Source organism: Anneissia japonica, unplaced genomic scaffold, assembly GCF_011630105.1.
Source record: "Anneissia japonica isolate Jap-2015-1 unplaced genomic scaffold, ASM1163010v1 scaffold2756_len2360902_cov194, whole genome shotgun sequence".
NCBI classification, from domain to species: Eukaryota; Metazoa; Echinodermata; class Crinoidea; order Comatulida; family Comatulidae; genus Anneissia; species Anneissia japonica.
The window spans coordinates 1,555,884-1,578,632 of NW_022719050.1; the positions used below are offsets into that span (position 1 = coordinate 1,555,884).

Below are 22,749 nucleotides of genomic sequence, written 5' to 3' on the forward strand. Positions count from 1 at the left end.
GTAAACAAAGTTTGCACAGTATGACTTCATAAACCCCTGTGAAACTAACAGCATTCTAACATTGTGCCCTTTCCACCCTTTCACAAAAAAAGCTGGATCGCCCTTGAATCTTAGTGCTCTATTAGGTAGTCATTATGTCTTTATCACCTGGTAGAACTGTCCATGGAGGTTTACCTACATGGGCTGTCTGCCATAAAAAAATGACTAAAACTAAAGCTTAATCGGTATAAGGCCTACTTAGAAGCAAACACAGCACTTAATTAAAAAAACTTTTAATAATTCAATTGATAGTACAAAGTAAGCCTACTACTCATCTGACAATAAAATTGAACCATTAAAAATTCGAAACTCCATATTATAACTCTATAATATTTTACACGACTTGTTAATGCTAATTTAATTTATGTTCCCATTGGCATCGGAGTGCCACTAGACAGTGATTCAGTTCACTATGTGGCAATTCTGTACGGCCAGCTGAGAGTTGTTTTTTACTCTTTGTTATTTTGTGTTTGTCAATTTTAAAGTTCTTTGGACGAAATAAATGAAATTCCAAATATAATGTATACCGCATCCTGTGTATTTATAACACATGTTATGTAATTGCATGTTGTTAATATTTCACAATACTCTGCACGTTGTTTAAATATATTATATAGTCACTGTTCATTGTATTATTTATTCGTGTTCCCTGCACTTTATTTATTCATGGAGCTATAAGAAACTCAATTCATCTGTTTATTGGCATTGATTAAATTAACATTTTTAACAATTAAATTTTGAACAATTTGTCATTTTCGTAATAGATCAACATTTGTCTTGAATTGAAATATATTAATATATATATATATAATATGTGTATATATATGTATATGTGTATATATATGTATATGTGTATATATATGTATATGTGTATATATATGTACATGTGTATATATATGTATATGTGTATATATATATGTATATGTGTATATATATATGTATATGTATATATATATATATATATATATATATATAGGCCTATATATATGCATATATATATGCATTTGTATATACATATATATATATATATATATATATATATATATATATATACATATAGGCCTATATATATATGGATTATGGAAATAAATGAAATGAATAACAATTGAATACTTGTTATACGTGATTATAATTTATTTCATAAATTTTTTTAAATAAATACATTTATACCATCTTTACAAAAGATGGCCCCGTGCTCTCCGTTGCTTGCGAGCAGTCATTAAATGCAATCAATATAGGAGACATTGCAAAACAAAAATATCGTAATTGGAATGGTATTAAAACATCAATACAAATAGTAAACCGTGTAACATTATTATTTATGTAGGCCTATCTTTAATATTTATCTCAACAATAAAACTTAGGTTTAAAAGGTTATTCCTAATTCTTCATTTTACATAGTTCTTCATATACAACGTTATGCCTATAATGTAGGATAGGTTATTACCATGAACTTGTGATTCTCTGACTGGTTTGTGGTCAATCGATCTCGCTTGCTTGTAGAAGAGGATTTATACAGTAAAGGAAAGCAAACGATAAATTTATTAGGTAATTGTGTATCTTTTTTTCTTTTTTTATTCAACTCATTCATTGTTTGTTTATTGTATATACTGTTGTGTAATTTATATTCATATTGTCTTGAGATTGTTACTAATAATCAGGTAGAAACATATTAGGCCTATGTATACATTATGACAAATAAAATAAATCTCATCTAATCAATGCGGATAATCACCACGGTGCTTTCAGTGCGGCACTTTTAGTGTATTAAGCTCTGTCTAGACTATCAAATTTTCTTTAACAAAAAACTGTTGCCCATATATAGTCATGATGTGCCTATATATTGACATGAGGTGATGTAATCATGACCATATTTAAGCATGTCACATGTTTTTGTCAAAAAAAATTGATAGCCTGGACAAGGCTAGTTTAGTTTAACAAAACACAAACCATCACCAGTCGAACCAGTCGGCAGGCCTACACACACGGGAACCAAACCTGACAAGCCAACAATTAAAACCACAACCACGGATACCAAGCTACCACCCACCCAAGCCATTCTTTTTTTTTTACTACAACTGGAACAACACACACACACACACAAAAAGAAACCATCCGCCCAAGAAATTCTTCTAACAACATCCAATCACAGTAGGCCCTATGTATGAACAGAAGCAACATTCATCATCTCGGCTCCTTCATAATTCTTCCCCTGAAGACGGTTAGAGCAGGCCTAGGCCTATTTACTAATCGAAACTTTATTTTGGGTTCTCCTCAGGAACCCAAAATAACATGAATTGTGGTGTACAAATAGTACGGTATAATTATTGATTCGCCATGCAAACCTTAAACATCTAGAACACAAATACATCTTTAATTCTTGCAAATAATTTTGCTCTTGTAATTTTCGTACACAAATGTTGCTGTCGCTGTATCCATCACGCCTATGCCTGTGAATATGAGAATGAGACATAAGTAGTTTTATCGTTACAGTCGTCATTATCTTCGTTAACTTTTTCGTCATCGACGCTGTCCCAAATCGTCGTCGCTGTCATCGCCATCACAATTACTATGATCATAACCATCGCCATCGCTATCTGAATCGTCATCATATCAATATCATTATCATTATACAGTATTCATATTATTTGCATTAGTAGGCCTACTATTTTTATACCATTTTATATTATTAATATTAACATTATATTATTATGCCGTACTGTATTATTGTTGTTAGAGGATCTATTGTTACTGCTACAAGAACTATCATTGCTTTATTATTAATATTACGTTCTTTTTAATATCATTACAACTCTTACTATTACCACTACTACTTTCCAGCAAACACAAAACGTTCCTATAACGTTCTCGAACGTTGTGGTTAGGTATGTCATATAATAACGTTCACACAACGTTGTAAAAACGTTCAAACGTTGTGACGTGAAATTAGGTTGTAAGTACGTACACATATGGTTCTACAAATTAACGTTTTTATCATCAAAATAACGTTACTATAACATTCTTAGAACTAATATTGTTCTACAAAATAACGGTGATAAAAACGTTATTATTGTTAGCTAAGTTCTACTCATAGGCATGACGTTGGGCTGGGGAAATTGTTTTCGGTTCGGCCACACAAATAATTTTAGTCGTAGTCGCTATCGTTCTGGCTGCCATCATCATCATCATCATCATCATCATCATCATCATCATCATCATCATCATCTCTCTGTTATTTTGTGTTTGTCAATTTTAAAGTTCTTTGGACGAAATAAATGAAATTCCAAATATAATGCATATTGCATCCTGTGTATTTATTACACATGTTATGTAATTGCATATTGTTAATATTTCACAATACCTTGCACGTTGTTTAAGTATATTATATATGGAGCCCACTCTTAGAATTATGTATATCTCTATTGTCTCTTGAATATAGGCCTAATGTTTTCTCAGGGAACAGTAATTTCACTGTTCCCTGGTTTTCTTGAGTAATACCGGAAGAATATATGCTCATGCTGTGAATATTTTTTTCTAATAACAAATCACAATTTAGTAAATGTACGATATATAGACTATATTATATCTGTCTCTTATACACATCTAGATGTGTATAAGAGACAGACCCATAAGTGGGCGAAAAGAGAGATCGATTATTTTACCACTTAATTTTGAATTTGTTGTTGATTGACTACGAACACAACGTTAAACTATATCCCCGAGGCCAATTCTTTCTAACGATTTCATAAATCAGGATGTTAAAAAAAGACCCAAGACAGGGATTTTTAGCCATTTTCACGGAATGCCAAAAGTACGGTACCCTAATTCTCTTTTATAAATATATTTGGCCCTAAAGACTCAGAAATATAGGGTTGGTGTTTAGCAGTGATGGTTTTTCTATTGATTACTTCAGTAAAGAGAACTTTTCTTTACTGTATAAAGCTTTGTTAGCCTGATCGGCCTCAGCCAAGTCATCACAAACTTTTTACAACCTATGCCAGTTGGCTTTAGACCTACAATTTTGATAAACCTTTAAATTATAGTAAAGAATAGTAATGGAGCAAAAGTTGAAAATGGAAGGTTCCATAAAACATAATGGGTTATTTCTCTGTGATGGAAACAAGAATTCAATTATCAAAAATAGTTCAGATCGTAAGCATAGTTTAGGAGGTTTCCTGCAGTGAAAAAAGAAGTTAAGTTCATATAGTTTGCAAATTAAAACTTAGCAACGTAGGACCAATTATCCCAATTGTTAGTCTACATGACCCATAGGCCTACTGTTCTAGTTTCTCATCGTGACAGTCATCTGTTTGGTCAATGTTATAATAATTATATATAGAACCACATTGGTATATGGATAGGAAACATAGAACTAAGACCTGAATGTTTGGGATGGAAGGTTCAGTGTCGATGTTTATTGCCTCAGACAATGGATGTTAGTTGATGGCCTATTGTATTTCAGCAAAGAACACAAAAGAAGTGATGATGATGTTGATAATGATAATGATGATACTGACGGTCGTGATTATGATGATGTAAAAACGTGAATACAAAATAATAAAAGTATATGGCAAAAGATAACTATATATAAACTAGTTATTTTTGTACGTTAACATTATATAGGCCAATGGCTTAAAATGCACAACGTCGGTAGTTCCGGGGATTCACTCCTTGGCCACACAGGTCAACAGTAGTCGGTACAAAACATTCCGTTTTTCTTACATGACAATGTATCTGGTGCTGGCTTGGGTCTAAAATCGCATTCCATTCTCTCAAGTTCATTGTGGAGAACAACGGGAGGGGGTTGGTGATTCAATGAACGAACAATGAACGAACGAAGAACGAACAAATAATGTAGATATCTCTGTGGGTGATGATGGAGTACCCTACTAACTGCCTACGTCTCTTCTTATTGAGTCTATACACGAGTTCATAATATGTCTTTTCTGAAAGTCTTAGTGTGTTTCACACAGTTGGTTGTGGCGCAAAAATATGCATGATTGGGGAGGGGTCCGATGTCCCTGACTTGAGTATTAGTGAACGCAGGGCCAGTAGCCACCCAATACTAGTTGGGGTCCAGGAGGCCGCGGCCCTAGAAAGCTCCGACAATTTAGGGATTTAAAGCTCACAGTCTTGAAAAATACAAAGAATCTTTTCTTCTCCCCTGCAAATTGTATTTTTATTTCTCCCGACGGCGGTGCTCGCTCTGCCCGAAAAGACCCTGACCCCCAGCCCCGACACTGGCACCACCACATCCACGAATTCGAATTAAAGGGCGGGGGGGGGGGCAGGGAGGTACTTTCACAGATGGAGTGTCTAGACCGCCTCAGTGCCACTATAGTAAGAGCATTTATGATTTCATCATCATCACCACTATTCTTATAGCCTAGTAGTATCTATTCGTGTAATTAACAGTAAATATTATAAAAGTAACTCCTGTAAGATAATTGATCGATAAATGAAAAAAAAACCAAAACAAAAAAAAAACAAAAAGCAAGTTTATGTACTACCGTACCTAAAGATTTGAAGACAGTTGTTTGATCTGATTTCGCATCTTTGTAACCATTAACAACTTCTCCTATCTCGGCATAGACATCGCACTGAGAAGAAAATTTACATAATTTCAACATCGCAGGAAAACATGATTTTATAATATAGGCTTGCGTCAGAAACAGGCTATTATACTAACCACTAAAACAATTCTTCGTTTTCCGATAATGAGTTGAGAGCCGCACTAGTGGGACTCTGTGATCAGTGATTTTAGTTTTGTTGTCTTGAAATTACTAACATCTCCCGAATATTATAGATCTAATAGGCCTATACTACTACTATTACTTCTGCATCACTTATTTTTCAAATAATTAAGAATACATTGTACACCTTTAGTATATGAGACCTACCTTGGATAAGATGATATCGCCGGACTCTTTCAGCGCACCTTCGATAGTGTCAGTATACACAACAGAATTTCGCATGAGCTCCGGATCAATCTCTTGATAGGATGGTTTAAGAGCACCAACGCCTGTGAATAACATTGTACTCCAAACTTTATTTTTTATATTGGAACTTTATTTTATTCTTATGTATAATAATGATCTGCCATTTGCCAGTCAGGCTATTAAGTTACATATAAAGGCTGATAGAATTATTACCAAAACAAATTACAATGCACATTAATAGGATGGTCCCAGTTGCCCTTACTAAACTACACAACTTTTCACTCTGGGGAGTATATAATTATCCAAATACCCAAGGTAAACCATGTAACTATAGCAATAGCGAGTTTTCGCAACCTTACGAATACGTCATCTTCATTATCGTCATTTTTTCCTAATAAAAATCTTGACAACGAGCGGAATATGATCGTTGATTCGTATAAGCGCATCGTTGTGACAGATATGCTACCTTAAGGGATGGACTGACTAAACATTCGATGACTTACCGTACCGAATTTATCGTTTTCTTAAGCTTGCAAAACCTCCAAGTTTCAAGGCTCATAGAAAATATACCAAACTGCTTCTATAGGTCTTTCTCTCATCGTCTTTCTGGTTTTGCACATTATATAAAGGTTTTATAATAAAATTTAATGAATTATGTTATGATAGTAACGCCATTACGGTATTTCTATTATTATTTATTATAAATATCGCTTATAGGGCCTACATTATAAATATCCTTTTCGCCGATTTCCCTGTTGCATACTTACAATTGATATGAGCACCCTTTTTCACCCAATCCAACATCAACACTGGTTTGGTGGATCTAGTAACAGTAACTATTACATCAGCATCCTTCACAGCCTCTTGTGCTGTTTCGCAAGCTATGCAATTGAGCTCGTTGGCTAGAGTCTGTGCCTTGGTAAAGGATCGTGTCCAAATTCTAGTCTAAATAGATCGTATAAGTAAATATTTTAATACACACAAACTTTTTAGACATACCACACGTCACACATATATCCAGTATCTAAAAACAAGTTACATACATACTGATCATACTATCAATGCATCAAATACAATGAAAGATTAGATTTTTATACAAAAATATCGAACTTTGACGTTTAATTCAATGTAAAACAAGCTTAATAAATTTCATAATATAAATATGTTTCTAGAGTACAATTAATATGAAAGAGACATTCTTTACTAATGCTACATGTATTGCATGCAAAATAAGGTATTTATATCTCATGATTTATAAAAAGTTAGTACTGTTGCGACATTTGATATAATGCTCATTTCTTTAATTAAAAAATGTATACAGTAATGCCACTGCGACTGCAACATCCGAATATACCACTACCAATACAACGACGTGTCGCATCCGATCTGGATGGTTTTTAAAGATGTAGCGTCTGTGATGAAGTTGACGTCTGAAATAAGTATTTTGTTTTATGGATTTTATTTTATTGGGTTTTTATCCTATTACGGAATGAACATCGTTAACAATGGTGGCTCTATGATTAAAGAATGTAGAATGGCTAACTAGGTACCGTACCAGTTTTTGAGGGGTGGTGTAGACAATGGGTCCACCATGAGAATTTGTTTGTTTCTTATGGCCCGAAAATGGGCTTTACGACAGTCAGAGACGTATGTTGAAATGAATTTTTCTGTGTTAAGGATTCATGGAGAAATAAGCAACTCTATTCATATAGTTATGGCACTGATAAAAAAAAAATTTAACATTTTAACATCTTTGCAATAGACCTACTTTTGTCTTAATCACATGATTTAGAATAGAATGGCAAACATGATTAATAAACGAACACATATAATCCCACAATAGAATTGGCTACTGGGACCCAAAAAGGCCCCTGAGTCTCAGAAAGCCATAGGGCCCCCGGCCCCTGCGCTACGCCACTGTCCATTACAATTAAAGTACAGGTCGCTTATTTAATCTTTATTATGTATAATACTTCAGAGATCTAGTTCGTTCAACGAGGAGTTTTGTTGAATCAAATATGTATTTCGTACCTCTTTAAATTGATGAAAAGCATTGAGTCCGTTAAAATGGCTCCTGGCTTGATGGCCTGCTCCAAGAATGGCAAGAACTTTGGGCTGCTTCGGAGCAAGGTACTAATTTCAAAATACAATAATAGATTCAAAACCAATCTTCCTTTCTTTATAGTGATGAACATAATGGTAACGATATATAAATAATGAAAATGATAATGATGGTTACGGTATGTTTTTAAAAATAACAATGCATATAATAATTATTATAGTTGGCCTAGTAGTAATAATAGTAATAATACCGGTAATGAAATGAAACATTTTCTTTTTGTATTTACTTATGAATAATCATGATGATCTCTTCCCTATTTATCATCAACATGTATAATAAAAATCATATAAAATGAAAAGCAAGAAGTAAATAAAACAGAAACACACTAACCTTTGTGGCAATTACAGACATAGCAGCCGTTCGATGAAATGTAATTGTCTCGCCAGCTATCATCTGTAAACAATCATTAGTCATCGCATTAACTAAATTTAAAGTTTTGAATTTCTACCGTAACAAAGCAATTTCCTCGTTTTACCTAGACCTAATAAATAAATCAACAAATCAAATTCAAAGAGCGAAATCATAATTCCAGTTAATGTCGTCGATCTTTTTGCATGTACATAATAAATTAAAGTAATTAAATTTATATAGTTTCGAAGTGATGCCTACCGCTTTCAGTCCAGCACTGGGCAAGGTATACAACCAGATCAAAGACTGACGAGATTGCTTTTCACCATCGTGAAATATGGTAAGCACCTTCGTCGTCATAATTCCATGGTAAACACAGGGCATGATAAAGCAGGTTCTGAAAATAATACAAGAAATACTATTACACATTATACATTACACATTAAACATTACACATACAAAGCCATTACACATTACATTACACTATAAGCAAAGCCATTACCCAATACTGTTCAAGCAAAATTATTTTACACATTACAAGCAGAGCCATTATTACAATTACATCACACATTACACACTACACATCACACATTACATGCTATTACAAGGCTATTACACATTACTATTATATTACAGATTACATTACATATTGCACAGACATTGCACGTTACAAGCAAAGCCATTACACACATTACAATTACACATTATACATTGCATATTACACATTACAAGCAAAGCCTTATTGCATTACACATTACAAGCACGGGTGCCTATAAACGAAGACCAAAGACCCAAAAACGAAGACCCCTATTTTTCTCTTTTATTTTGATGATAATACGCCAGGCTGTCACAAAATCAAAATTAAGATTTTTTTTTTTTTTTTTTTTTTTTTTTTTTTGGCATCTGTTTGTAAAATTTTCAAGGGTCTTCGTTTTATAGACACCCTATATGGGTGTCTACAAAACGAAGACCCGAAAAACGAAGACCTCCAATTATTTCTCAATTACCTTATTGAAAGTATTTCAAAATCATCATAAAACAGTTGCCAAGCAAACCACATTTCGTAATTCAACTTATTGGCCACTTGGCGGAAATCAAAGGACCTATCACCTCAGGGTAGGTACTTGCATCATTGGATCAAAATAATACTTCAACAATCAAGGGACTTAAAGCATCTTCTTACATTATTCGAGTCGATGGCAGTTGGCTAGCACTTTAATCTGACTAGTGCAAATCCAATTGTTAATCCCGGTACGACTATACTGTGAACAATAGCAAGCAAGCGTACTACAATGACCATGATAGTCCACCAGAAATACGGATTTGAAGCACCAAAGTTGGACATAATTGCAACAAAACGTTTTTTTTATGAATATATATAGTTAAATTTTATATCTACAACATACAAAAAGTTTACCAAAATATACCCACGGGAAAGGTGATTTTTATAGCAAAGAAAACTGGACTATTTCACTGGGCTTATACGCCCTGCCAAGGATGTGTGTGCTGTGCCTTGGTTACGAAGCGCTTTAATTTGATTTGCCGCTGACGCTGTTGATTGGTTAACATACCTTCAACAGTCTGCGCGTACTCATTTACGCAACACACGTACGTACGTACGTACGCAAGTATGCAAATTCGTACGTACGTCACGTCCCAGAATGTAAACACGGAAATTGTTAGATATTATAGTAACCTCTGTAATATTTAAATTCAGGGTAGATGGAACTACAACAATAATTCAATTTTAATTTTAAATACAATGATAGGTACGATTAATTGACAAATAATGAGGCCTGCCCAGTGTGTGCCGACCCAGCTGAGACTCAGGAGTCGGAAAAAAAGTATGTGATCTTACATCAATAGGCCCTATATAGGAATAGGCCTATTATTATATTTTCTTACCTAAAAACACCAATTAAAATTTTATAGCTAATACAATAAAACAAATTTATTTGCAAATAGTGTAAAAATAATTGTTGATATTTTTAAAAGTATAATAATGACTCTGATAATTGATTTATTTGAAATAGGCCTACTATTCTACTCTCTTCATATAAAAAAAAATGTTGGAAATCACGTAAATTCAGGATTTGGTGCCGAATTACTGTATAATGCCTGTATAATGCCTTGTCTTCTGGTGAATAGCATGGACGGGGGTGACAGGCGAGTACCCCAACTATTTTAAGGGGGTGGTCCCCATCACGTTCCTAAGGAAGTCAAGAATATACCTGGAAATTGTAGAATTGAACTGCATAAATGACCATATTTTAACGAAAGACCACTTTACAGGCAGATAACATCTTATTTTATAACAAGACACTGGTGTTTTATGTCCACAAACATCTGAATTAACTGTAATACATGACTCGAGTGCGTGCCTTTATTATACAAGTATGATAAAAAGTGTGTAAAGATGAATTGGTTTTCGGCTCATGAAGTAGGTAAAGTAGATAAATCGAAGACAATTATGTTGTTATATTTCTATTATCGCAGCGATTCATATTAGATACAAGATACAAGATAGCTTTATTGTCAAATAAAAATATGAAATTATTTTTCTCATGGCAACAAAAGTACATAAACAACAGAGAAACATACGATCAATGATGATTAATTTTACACCACATGTCAGTATTAATTAGATCTCTATGTTTGCCGAAAATCGTTAATAAGAGATCACGAGAAATTTTTTGACGCTTTATTTTGCCTGGTGATGTGATGATGATGAATTTTACTACTGTATATAAAAGTGTCTTCCCATCTAGGTACTATTTTATATTTCTTTTTTACCTCAGTCCCAACCACGTACGGCTGAAGTAGAGCTAATAAAATGTATGATTACTGCACCTGTAGACAAAAATTTGAATATATTATTTTTTTCTCAATATTTTTTGAAATTTTAAAAAAGCCCCCACCCCCTAATTTGGCTACTGCTATCGATCGAATATCCGGAGAAAGCAATCTTGTTTGTTTTTTCTCAGTGTATCAGCTGATTATAACTCAAAGAAAATACCGATAGCCATGACTGAATTTTACTGAATGAACTTTAATATGGTTGGCAATGGTGGTGGGGAGTGGGGTGGGGGGAGGTAGGCAGGCAAGTAAAAAATGGAAATTATAGATGGTTGATGTCCAACACTTATAATTGACAAATAAAAAGGTTAAGGAACTGAAATTTTATTAATATTTATTTGGCATATTATTATGCATGGATGACATGCGGTCTAACTGTTATACAGTCATAATAAAATCTATTTATAATATACTATTAATTTATTAATTCTACGATCGGCAACCCATGGGTCGTAACCCAAGTTTAGGCCGTGAGTGAATTTTTGAGGGTCGTCTGATCACACCATGGGTCTCCAAAAGGTTATACAGAAAGTCTTAAGTGTTAAAATTAAATACTTTAAAAATCAGAACATTCGAGTCAAAACATCGAAACAAAATATTTTAAAAATAAAATACGGTAATTTGTTACAATTGTGGCTATTGTCTTCAATTTGCGTGCCTGCATGCAGTGTACTATAATCTCAGTCAGACCGACTACAATCTTTACATCAATCATCGACAAACGGTCGAGCCGTCTCAGTACCAAACATTTTACCAGATTTAACCCTATCAGTGTAGACGTTAGCATTATGGCCAGGCCTTTTCTTTCTCAGTTTCAATGATCTTCACAATTGAAATGGATTTCTTCAGTGTGATACACACCAAGAATAACCCACAAAAACCCTGAGACTTATTTCCAATGGGGTCCTTCTGGTGGTAACTGAGCAGTACACCGGGAGACAATCCCCTACTCTTTTCCGGAGTTCTGCGTTGCACATGGGCCATTTTGCACACGGGATCAACGGTTTAAAACGTCTCATCCAGTGGATGGGCAGTGCAGACAGTGCAACACATTAGGGCCCATAGCTATCCCATTCATAGATAGGCCTAAAAATAATTTCCAACTTAATATATTTGAATATACGGCCAGCGGGCCCTTCAATATATATGATTATGGCTCTTAGAGGAGTAGATTACTGTGTTTATTTAAATTCAGTGGCAGATTCAAGGGGTCCCAGACGCCCGGGCTTCCTACATTTTTCAAAATTATAAAAAAAATGGGGAATAAAAAGAAATAGACCTATTTAAGTTTAAGTCTAAAAGTGCAATTTCCGGCCATCTAGAGGTGATATAATCATACATTTTCTTACATCTCCGTCTGTCAAAGTCCCTTCCTGGGCCCCTTTTGAAAAGTCCCTGATCCCCGAGAGTAACGGGGCGGTCAATCGAGCAACTCTTGGTGTCATGGGCTGAATTAAAGTATCATTAAAATTTCTGCAATTAAGTTGATAGTGTTCTTTTTCTACGATTTTACATCTCTATCTGTTGCTCCTTTATTGCGTTTGTAATTAAAACAGTAATGTGTTATTGAGTATAATTTAGTATAATATAGGGTCGCCATTTCAAAATGTTTGAATACCAGGGGTTTAGAACAACACCACATAGGTTCATCTTGAAATAGTTACGAAGCCTAGGGCATCAGGGGTTTAGAGTAAAAAGAAGCACTCTTTACGATGAATTTTCTAAAAACGTGAATCAAGTATACTAGTCCTACAATTTCATTCTATAGATTTAAAATATGTTTTCTGAAAATTTGGAACGTCCCCGTCTCATCCGAAAGAAGGTGCTTCATTTCAGCCCTCCAGCTGAAACACAAGCAGAGCAGCGATGGGAATTGAACCGGGACCCTAAAGACCTCCACGGTTAAGCGCACACACAGTGGCTACCACCTTCAGCCGACTGAACTAGATGCTCTCATAACGTGCGATTTGTATAGCTTAACTTATGCTGGAGTAGTTAGCTCGCACTTCATTAAAAAAAAAAAATCCTATTAATCCTGGTACGACTGTACTGTGAACAATACCAAAACAAGTGAACAACAATGACCCGGACTTAAATCACAGTGGCCTGTATTAACTACATTACTATCAATCATCGACAAATCCACCAAATGGAGTCGAGCCGTCTCAGTATCAAACATGTTACCAGATTTAATCTTATCAGTGTAGACGTTAGCATAGGTTTTTTTTTCTAATTTCAGTGTCAATAATCTTCGCAATCTGTCGTAACGTACAAAGGAAACATCTTATTAATCTCCTGACGCAAAACACCAACTGAAGATATTGCCTCTGATGGACTCGGGTAATACAAATTAGGAGAGTCCCCTATCAAGTAACTGCATCATAGCTTTAAAAATAGATTGAAATGAATCCTTCAACTAAGTGTTGCCTAAGTATAATTTCCAGAAACTCTGTGGTCTGTTCCATTAGCCTGAAATAGCATCCTCCTTGTTATTTTAATGAGTATAATCTCTTTATTCTCTTATACACGTGTGCTTGATAATGTAAATTGCTAGGCTACCTGTCTTTGAAACCTGAAAACCTCAACTATAAAAATATCAAAGCTATAAACTCCATATTTTTTCGATAAATAGGCCTACAAATAGAATAAGCACAGTAGCACATTCTTTGTGCTAACGAAATTTAATGAAAGCTTATGGAAAGCTTTCGCTAGTTTTCGCTAGCTTCATCAGGTGAATCACCTGATTTTATTTGTATTTCATGCTACTATGACTAATACGGTTCTAATTTTTATTATCTTTTTTGAGGTAAGTCGATAGATCTTGCCTAATGTACAATTTGTTTTTTAATCCCACATACTGATACTAAATAAGTGCAATAATTCTAAGCCGACACTATTGAAATGAACTTTTGAAGGATCAAAACGCAAGCTTACCCATTATGTTTTTCTACTGAAATCACTGTTCTAACAGGTTGCAGAACATCGCCTTCCTTGCCTTTCGAAAAATCACCAAATGCAGTCTCAATTATTGGAAAAAGGTCTTTGTAAGTAACTAAACCTTTAACATCATCTTCCTGTATAGTAATAAAATTGTCCATAGCGTTTTTGTCACAGGATTGTTCCTATCGAAATACTTGGAAGAGCGCGTGTACCGTATCACTGTGCGTAACAAGGGCGGTGTATATAAACCAAATTCATTAATATTCAGGAGCAAACGTAAACTGTCATCCAATCAAAAGTGTTGGTAGTTGCTAAATGCCACGACTAATGGTTCAAGCGAGGGAGGTGTGGCTTTTTATGGTGACTTCATGATAATTTGAATCTGAGTAGTCGGTCATTATTCCTTCGACACTCCACCGCGAACGAACCCTGAATATATGCTAATGGGGTAGGGTTTGACCTAATATAGGCTATATAGGGTGTTAGGTATATCACGAGTTTATATTTAAACGATATTGAGTGAGGGTGGTTAAAACCTATTGTCACATTACTCCATGGAGACTGGCGAAGTTATAGATTAGATACCAAAACAGGTTGTCGCGTATGATGATCTTTGATACGTACAATTATCATCTCACATGGCAACAGTCAGGGAGTCCGAACTAAGAGCATCGGTCAGGGTCCCAGAATAAAAAGCCCTGGTAGGGTTGACGAGGAGAGTTGTTATGCCCTCCCAGCCCTGTCTCTTATACACATCTAGATGTGTATGGCGCCACCACTGGTCATAAAGGCTACAAAACAACAGGTTGTGAAGCAATCGTTTACTTTTATTTAGAACCTCTCTGGGTTATATTGTTTCTCAGATACGCCCGTATAAAGCCTATAGACCCCTTTCGGTGTTTACATTTCACAATAATACATAGGCCTATCAGTAGCGCAGCGAAGGAAAAAAATTAGGTGTCTGTTCCCTGTTGTATGAGCCGGGGTCAGGGGGTCGCCAAAGGCAACCCTGAAAGCTACAAATATTTGACGAATTTGGGTGAATTTTATTAGTTAGTTGATAGGCATCACGCTACTGTAATACGACTTCATATTTGTGTCCAAACTAAAGTCAAAGTCGAGGTTGATTTCACGATCACAATATTCCAAACATCATAAGGGTATAGGCTTATACCCTCCGTCGGGCAAGCCTGGACCCTCTCATAAAGTCGATAAGGAAGATATATGGGGATATATATGCCACATGTCCGCCACTGCTAATTAGGCGTACAAAAATCGTCAAACAATACAAAATCTGTGTTCTTAAAGACTATTTACTTATTTCGTAGCCTTGATTTATAATTTCATTACGCGGCTAGTTTGATACAATACAAGACCTAGCCTAACGAGGCCTAATCGATTAGCCTTTGGTTTTGAGCTATCATCTCATCGTCTTCCTTATCCGAGAAGATCTGGTTCTACCATGGATGAATTAGCTTACCAACCGAACCCTTGCCGAGGAGCGGCTCGAACCGAACCGATGTTAGCGGCGCCCCTATCATTTACTGCTCGGCCACTCGACTCCTGTGAGAGTCATAATAGCCTAAATTCCAGTAGGCCTATCATGTAGGCTATACATAATTTTATGCAACACTCAGACATATGATTTGGTGAATCATTTCTAAAAATTATAAATAATAGGCCTATCAGCCCCAGGATATAACTTATAGCTTCTTAACCATGTTAATGACATTTTAACAAGACATACCAGGCCCTACGCAGAAGGGGGACGGGTGCTCTCGCACATCCATCCACCAAAACTCCTTGACCAATCAGAGCAGTTTCCAACTAGGACTGAATTTATATAAGCTTTTAAAGAAATTTAAGTGTTTTCTCCGCTGCTTACGTGTCAATGATTCACCTCGTATAAACTCATCTTCCTCCTAGGTTTCACTAAAATCATCTTTATTCTCGCTTGGAAATCATCTTGATACAGTAGGTGTGGATTTAGACCTTCGCATCGTTCGCCGTGGCGAATGTCAGCACGAAATATATACTGTAGTACACAAAGAAACGTCAAAATCAATAAAGAAAGATTATTGATTGTCTAGACAAATAAATAAGGTTATTGTGCGATTGTCAATGAAGCTCTGGATCCTCTAACCAACGTCCTTCCACAGCAGCAGCAGCGATGGAGGAATCATAGAATGGGATGATGACATTTTCCCAAATACATCTGTGCTTGTAGACTGTGCTCAATTATTTCCAGTGGTGGTGCCCTCCCCTAAATTAATCAAATTTATTTAAAAAAAGAAAAAAAAAATTAAATTAAAATTTAAGTCTGAGAGTGCCATAATCATAAATTTTCTTACCTCAGCCCCAACCATGGTGGGGCTGAGATGTTATAGACCCTCAATCTGTGAAGTCCTTCCCTTTCCCCCTTTAGTTCGAATTCCTAGATCTGCCACTGACAGTGGCGGATTAAAGGAAGCCCAATCGTCCCGACCCCCACCCCCCAATTTTTTCAAAATAAAAAAAATGGGGAAAAAAGAATAATAATGATACTAAACTTGTATGAGAGTGCAATTTAGGGCCATTTGGAGGTGCCATAATCATAACTTTTCTTCCCTCAGCCTCAACCATGGTGGGGCTGAGGTATCTCCTCCATCTATGAAGGCCCTCGCTTCAAATTCCTGGATCTGCCACTGAAAACCGTGTAAATACATGCATTTTCAAAAATCTAAAATTATCAAAAATGCCTGAGCTCTTCCTCGTCGATCCCAGCAGGGTTTCCCCCGATATATAACAATTTTTAAAAAAGTATGTCTTACAGGGGATTATTCTTACCGGTTTGACTCAAGAAGTTTGTAGAGTAGATCTACAAGCTCCCAGGTTTATAACTGGACTCAGAAGTTAGTATAGCCTATTCTGCCTTTAATGAACAAATCACGCAATTTCTAATTTATTTTGTGCGAATAATACAGCGTATTGCGAAATTAATGGTAGACAACAAATTGTTTTTTTGTCAAAAGCCTAACTGCATTGAGATATACATTATTTTTAAATCCCTTTTCTCTTTCTTGGTTTTCAATTTCAAATATTTCATATTAATATTATTCTTGATTCCAATCCATTTCGTGTGGTTTTTGGCTGTGGCTATCGTCACTGCCGCAGGCCTTTGATAACAGGCCTATTTACGATAGTTTGATTAATGAGATGGCAACTCAAATTACGTCTATGCAAAACCTGTTTCCTTAAATGAAAGTTTTATCTATTTTATTCTGTTCAAAAAAATAATCTTAAAAATAAGTTTTTATCGTAAATTCTATGATAATTTAATCCTCACAGTTCATGTTTTCAATGATTGAAGCGTTTAAACAATTATGTGAGCCTGTATTCATAATCATATTGCCTATATTTAGGCTTTGGCATACTAATTATTACAATTAATTACGATTATTTATAGTTTTATATATATATAATATATATATATATATATATATATATATAGGCCTAGGCCATTATATACATACAAAATAAAACAAACAAAAATAATAAATAAATAAAATAAGGACAATAACATCAGTGCTCAAATAGGAAAATATGTTATTTCATTCCTCCATGGTTATTCATAATCATATAGCCTACTTAGGTTTTGGCATACAATTATAAGTTTTATTGTAAATTCTATAAGGATATTATCCACATAATTCATGCTTTCAATGTGTTAAGCTTTTACATCAGGCAGTGTCTAGCGGCACTGCCGCAGTGCGAATAAAAGATGCTATTTTCCATCGGCATTGGAACAGTGCGAAAAAAAAGCTGTTATTTTCTATACGCATTCCGCAGTGCGAAAAAACTACTGCTTAATCTAATCGGTACTGCCACAGTGGCAAAAAAGAAAAAAAAACAAACTGCAGTTTTCTATCGGTACTGCCAGTTGAAAAGTTGTTGTTTAATAGAAATTGATGTTTTGATCAATAGATGAATACATTATTGTATCAATAATTGATTAGGTCTAGCACTATATTAATAATAATAATTATTATTATTGGTCATACTAATTAGCGTCGAAAACCGTCAATAAAAACTATCAAAGTATTGTAAGGCTTGCATGGCTAAGTAATAATATATAATTATTAATGCTTGCGGTACGCTACGTAGATAGTTCTGAGAAACACTGTTGTTGGTTGAGAGAATGTTTCGACGTTTCGATTGAGTGGCTTCGATCGTCTTCAGGAGAATAATATCTGCAGAAAATTCCAAATAGGGAAATACTTATGTTTGGGTAGTGAGGCTTGCTGCTGATTGGTAGAAAACTAAACAGTAACTGAGACTACATGTGAAAAGACACAGTATGTGCATACGGGTGGGGCGTGGCTATAAAGCCAAGACAGTGGCATTGTTTCTAGCTTAGTGAAAGGAAAGCCAAAACAATGGCATCGTTTCCAGTGTGGTGGGTAAATACCACACGGACCGATTCAATATCTAACACACAATCTTTTAGAAGTGAAAGAATCCACAATAAGTTTTTACGCTGTTGGACTTGCCAAACTCGTATTATTTCTCCTAAAATTAAAAGACAAATTAATGACCTACTTTTTATATAACTTTTTTAACTCTACGTTTACCTGTAATATTGTTTCTAATTTTTATCTTTATGTTCCAGTTCATAGACTTCGTTCTAAACCTATTTTAAATGTAAAATTTTCACATGTTAATGTTTGTAAAAATGTTTTTTTGTTTTTTTTTGTAGGATGTCATCGCTTTATTTATAACAATTGTGTTTGTGATAATCCTGAATTTGATATTGTATCTCAGTTATTGTTTAGTTTTCCACGAATCAGCAGCAAGCCTCACTACCCAAACATAAGTACTTCGAAGCCACTCTATCGAAACGTCGAAACATTCTCAACAACCAACTGTTTCTCAGAACTATCTACGTAGCGTGCCGCAAGCATTAACAATTATATAATTATTATTACTTTAGCCATGCAAGCCTTCAAACAATACTTTAACGGTTGTTGACGGTTTTCGACGCTAATTAGTATGACCAATAATAATAATAATAATCAATATAGGCCTAGTGCTATCAATTATTGATACAATAATGTATTCATCTATTGATCAAAACATCAATTTCTTTTAAACAATCAACTTTTCGACTGGCAGTGCCGATAGAAAACTGATGTTTTTTGGCACTTGGCAGTGCCGATTAGATAGAAAACAGCGGTTTTTTTTTCGCACTGCAGAATGCCAATAGAAAATAAGAGTGGAGTTGAATAGCTTGGTGGTTAAGATGCTTGCTTTCCAATTATCCTGGGCTTAATTCCTGTCAGGGTTGCAGGATATTTTTCTCACGACTAATACAACGACCCACTCCCTAAACCTCATAGTGAGATTAAGTTTGTGTAAAGCATCATGTGTGTATGTTTGTCTTGTGTAAGGGCTTGTCACAAGTAGCACAGTCATTCGCTATTAACTATTCTTAGTGCATGATTTTATGCGTCTAAATAAATAAATAAATGATAATAATAATAATAACAATAATAATAATAATAATAATAATATTAATTCGTTCATTAATTCATCTTTTATTTCGGAATTTCATGTCCATACAAAAGAACAACAGTAAAGCCAATACAAATACATATAAATATAAGACAAAAGTGAAAAATACACTGAGTCAAGAAAAACATCAAGATCAGGATATCATCTTAATGTGCGACAATTTTCCACTGATTATACATTTTAGAATTGGAAAGAGCATAATGCTTAATGGCCAAAATGATTGAATTAGAGATGATTTTCACACGGTTCCTGAAACTATGTATAGAGTTCTAAGACACTCGTCAATGGACGGTACTCCATTGGATACAAACATAAAACTCGCACTACAGTGCCTCGGTTGTCGCCGTAATAAATGTAGGGCATTATTATAGCAGACTTTTAACGATCTTATAGTACCTTTGTTATATCTACACCAAAGAGTAGAACAATACATACTAACACAGTAGCATTTAAACAAATAACATTTAGTCGTCATAGAGCATTTACCAAATTTCTTATACATATCGAACGGTATTGACGTTTAATGTCACACTCATCGCTTGGTTATTGTTTATAACGTGACTAAGGTAGGTAATAGAGTAACAAATAACAAAGGGTATGATTTAAGTGTAATACGAGGCTCGCCTTGCAGGTTACGAACCATTTAGTCGTAATAGAGCATTTACCAAATTTCCTACTGAGGGAGTTAGCTCTTATACATATCGAACGGTATTGACGTTTAATGTTACACTCATCGCTTAGGTTATTGTTTGTAACATATTTATATATATATGTGTGTGTGTGTGTGTGGTGTACTGTGTGTGTTTATATATATGTGTATTTATATGTATGTGTATGTGTGTATATGCATGCATGTATATATATATGAATGTGTATATTTATGTGTGTGTATTTATATGTAATATGTTCATATGTATGTGTATGTATTAAGTACAATTATACTGTACGCTTATACTGCATATTATTAGGATTTTCTAGGAGGTTTTTTCTTTTTTTTTACTATTTATTAAATATCCTGATTTTTCTGTTTACCTTTGCGTTTCCAATTTTACTTTTGTTCAATTTGACTGTATTGTTTTTTTGATTAGTAAGTTTGGACGCACCACTGATTAGTGTGTGCCACTATTGTAAAATGTGTGCCAATAAAAACTGAAACTGTGACCAAGGTAGGTAATAGAGTTAACAAATAAGGGTATGATTTAAGTGTAATACGAGGATCGCCTTGCAGATTATCATACATTTAGATTTAGACTCATTAAACGTGATATCATAATCACTAGCAAATGTATCACAAATATCAATAAGACTTCGTACCCTGCTGCTATGAAGCCATAAGTAACAAATCATCAGCATGGCTTAAACAATTGATTTTAGTACCGTTTAATTCACATCCAACTTTAGCATTATCTAAAAGTAAAAGTACGCACTCCGTTCCTAACGGAGAAAGGATCAGATATGCAGCTACCCCACCTGACAACAAACTCCTGCGACCAATACCATGATCGAAGGATTCGAATAACAGGGGTGGGGGTACCTCGTTCAACCAGCGTCTTGAAGTGGTTGACCTTATCGAACGCTTTGCTAGCGTCTAGGAACAACAGCAAATGTGGCTACCGTTATTATTGTAATATTCAATTATTTGTTTAAGCACAAATATGCATAGGTCAGTAGATTGTCCCGGTTTAAAGGCAAATTGATTGTCATTAGAACATAATGTATCATCACAGTTTTTAATCATAACTGACTCTAGAAGTTTAGATGCTACACACGCCAGTGCGATAGGCCTATAATTGCTCTTATCAGTAATGTCACCAGATTTCGACTTAATTGTGGGAACAAGAGTGACTTTAGTAAGATTCTGAGGCACAAAACTATGCATAAACATTGAACTGAAACAAATGCTCAGAACAACACACAACCTATCACAAGCAAAGAAAAGATTATGTTTAATTAATCGAAGCTCGACCACACCCACTTTGGTGTATGAGAAAAACTGTCTGGGCGTTAGATCTGCAAGTACCGTAAATGCGCGTATAAGTGCTTGTAAATAACGAATACAAATAAATAACAATACAAATACGTAAATAACGAATACAAAAATTAATCTCATTGCAAATACGGATAATTTTTCATTCCTGATGATGACATAAGAATGTCGAAATATTGAATCCCGACACGATGGCGTGCATTTCGATACTTGGAGTACGGTATGTATTATACTATCTTATCTGAGATTAATCAGTGGACCTTTCGGTTAATATCATTGTCAGTGTGATGAATAAATTAAGAATGTTTCCAAACAAAACTGCAATTTCCTTTTTGACATTTTATGCTTTTTACATTGTAACTTTCAAAATAAGTAAAATTAAGTTTTTTTTAATAAGGAAATGTTTACATAGGCCTTCCTTTATTAAGCTTGCTACATATCTTTCATATAAATTTAAAAAACAATTAATGTTAATATTATATTTTCCACTGCAGTTGTCAAATTTGAGCCTTCAAAATTTAGCAATTCACCTATAAGTTCACACAGTGAAAACCCCAATTCGTGACCCCTTTAATTCTGAGACCCCTTCCAATTCCAGACCACTTGTTCAAACACAGAGGTAACATGTGATTGCATACCAATACCCCACCAATTTTAGAAAGTATAATACATACTCCAAGTATTGAAATGCACGCCATCGTGTTGGGATTCAATATTTCGACATTAATTATGTCACCATCAGGAAATGATGACCAATTTTAGGTCCCAAAGATAATTATCACTAATTAGAGGGCAAACTGACGTAATAGTACCAATTTGATTGTGAAACTTTGCAACTAAACGCTCGCTCTTCAATACCGAGATCACAGAAGTTGTGAAAACCTTCATAAGTACTTAATTAATCTTACTACAGTACATATTTTTAATTAAAAAAATTAACTTGACACTTCACCCCTGGAATTGAAAAC

The 22,749-nt window shown here is 34.7% G+C and overlaps 1 protein-coding gene across 3 annotated transcripts; it reads right to left on the reverse strand.

Annotated features, from left to right (window-relative positions):
• Positions 1-1,148: 1,148 nt before the first annotated feature.
• LOC117110799 (ketimine reductase mu-crystallin-like) lies at positions 1,149-16,277 on the reverse strand. 3 transcript variants are annotated; one of them, XM_033253621.1, is made up of 9 exons: positions 16,130-16,277; positions 8,710-8,845; positions 8,431-8,493; positions 8,010-8,111; positions 6,746-6,923; positions 5,940-6,061; positions 5,555-5,639; positions 2,335-2,489; positions 1,149-2,269 (listed from the first exon to the last, which is right to left on the reverse strand). In XM_033253621.1, exons 2-8 carry the CDS (start codon positions 8,830-8,832, stop codon positions 2,413-2,415), a joined length of 750 nt encoding a protein of 249 aa, XP_033109512.1. In that variant the 5' UTR covers positions 8,833-8,845; positions 16,130-16,277; the 3' UTR covers positions 1,149-2,269; positions 2,335-2,412. The 3 variants fall into 3 exon arrangements, with proteins under 3 accessions (XP_033109512.1, XP_033109510.1, XP_033109511.1); XM_033253619.1 differs by lacking the exon at positions 16,130-16,277 and adding an exon at positions 14,239-14,456; XM_033253620.1 differs by lacking the exon at positions 16,130-16,277 and adding an exon at positions 14,239-14,456 and having other exon boundaries at positions 1,149-2,299; positions 2,334-2,489.
• Positions 16,278-22,749: the final 6,472 nt, after the last annotated feature.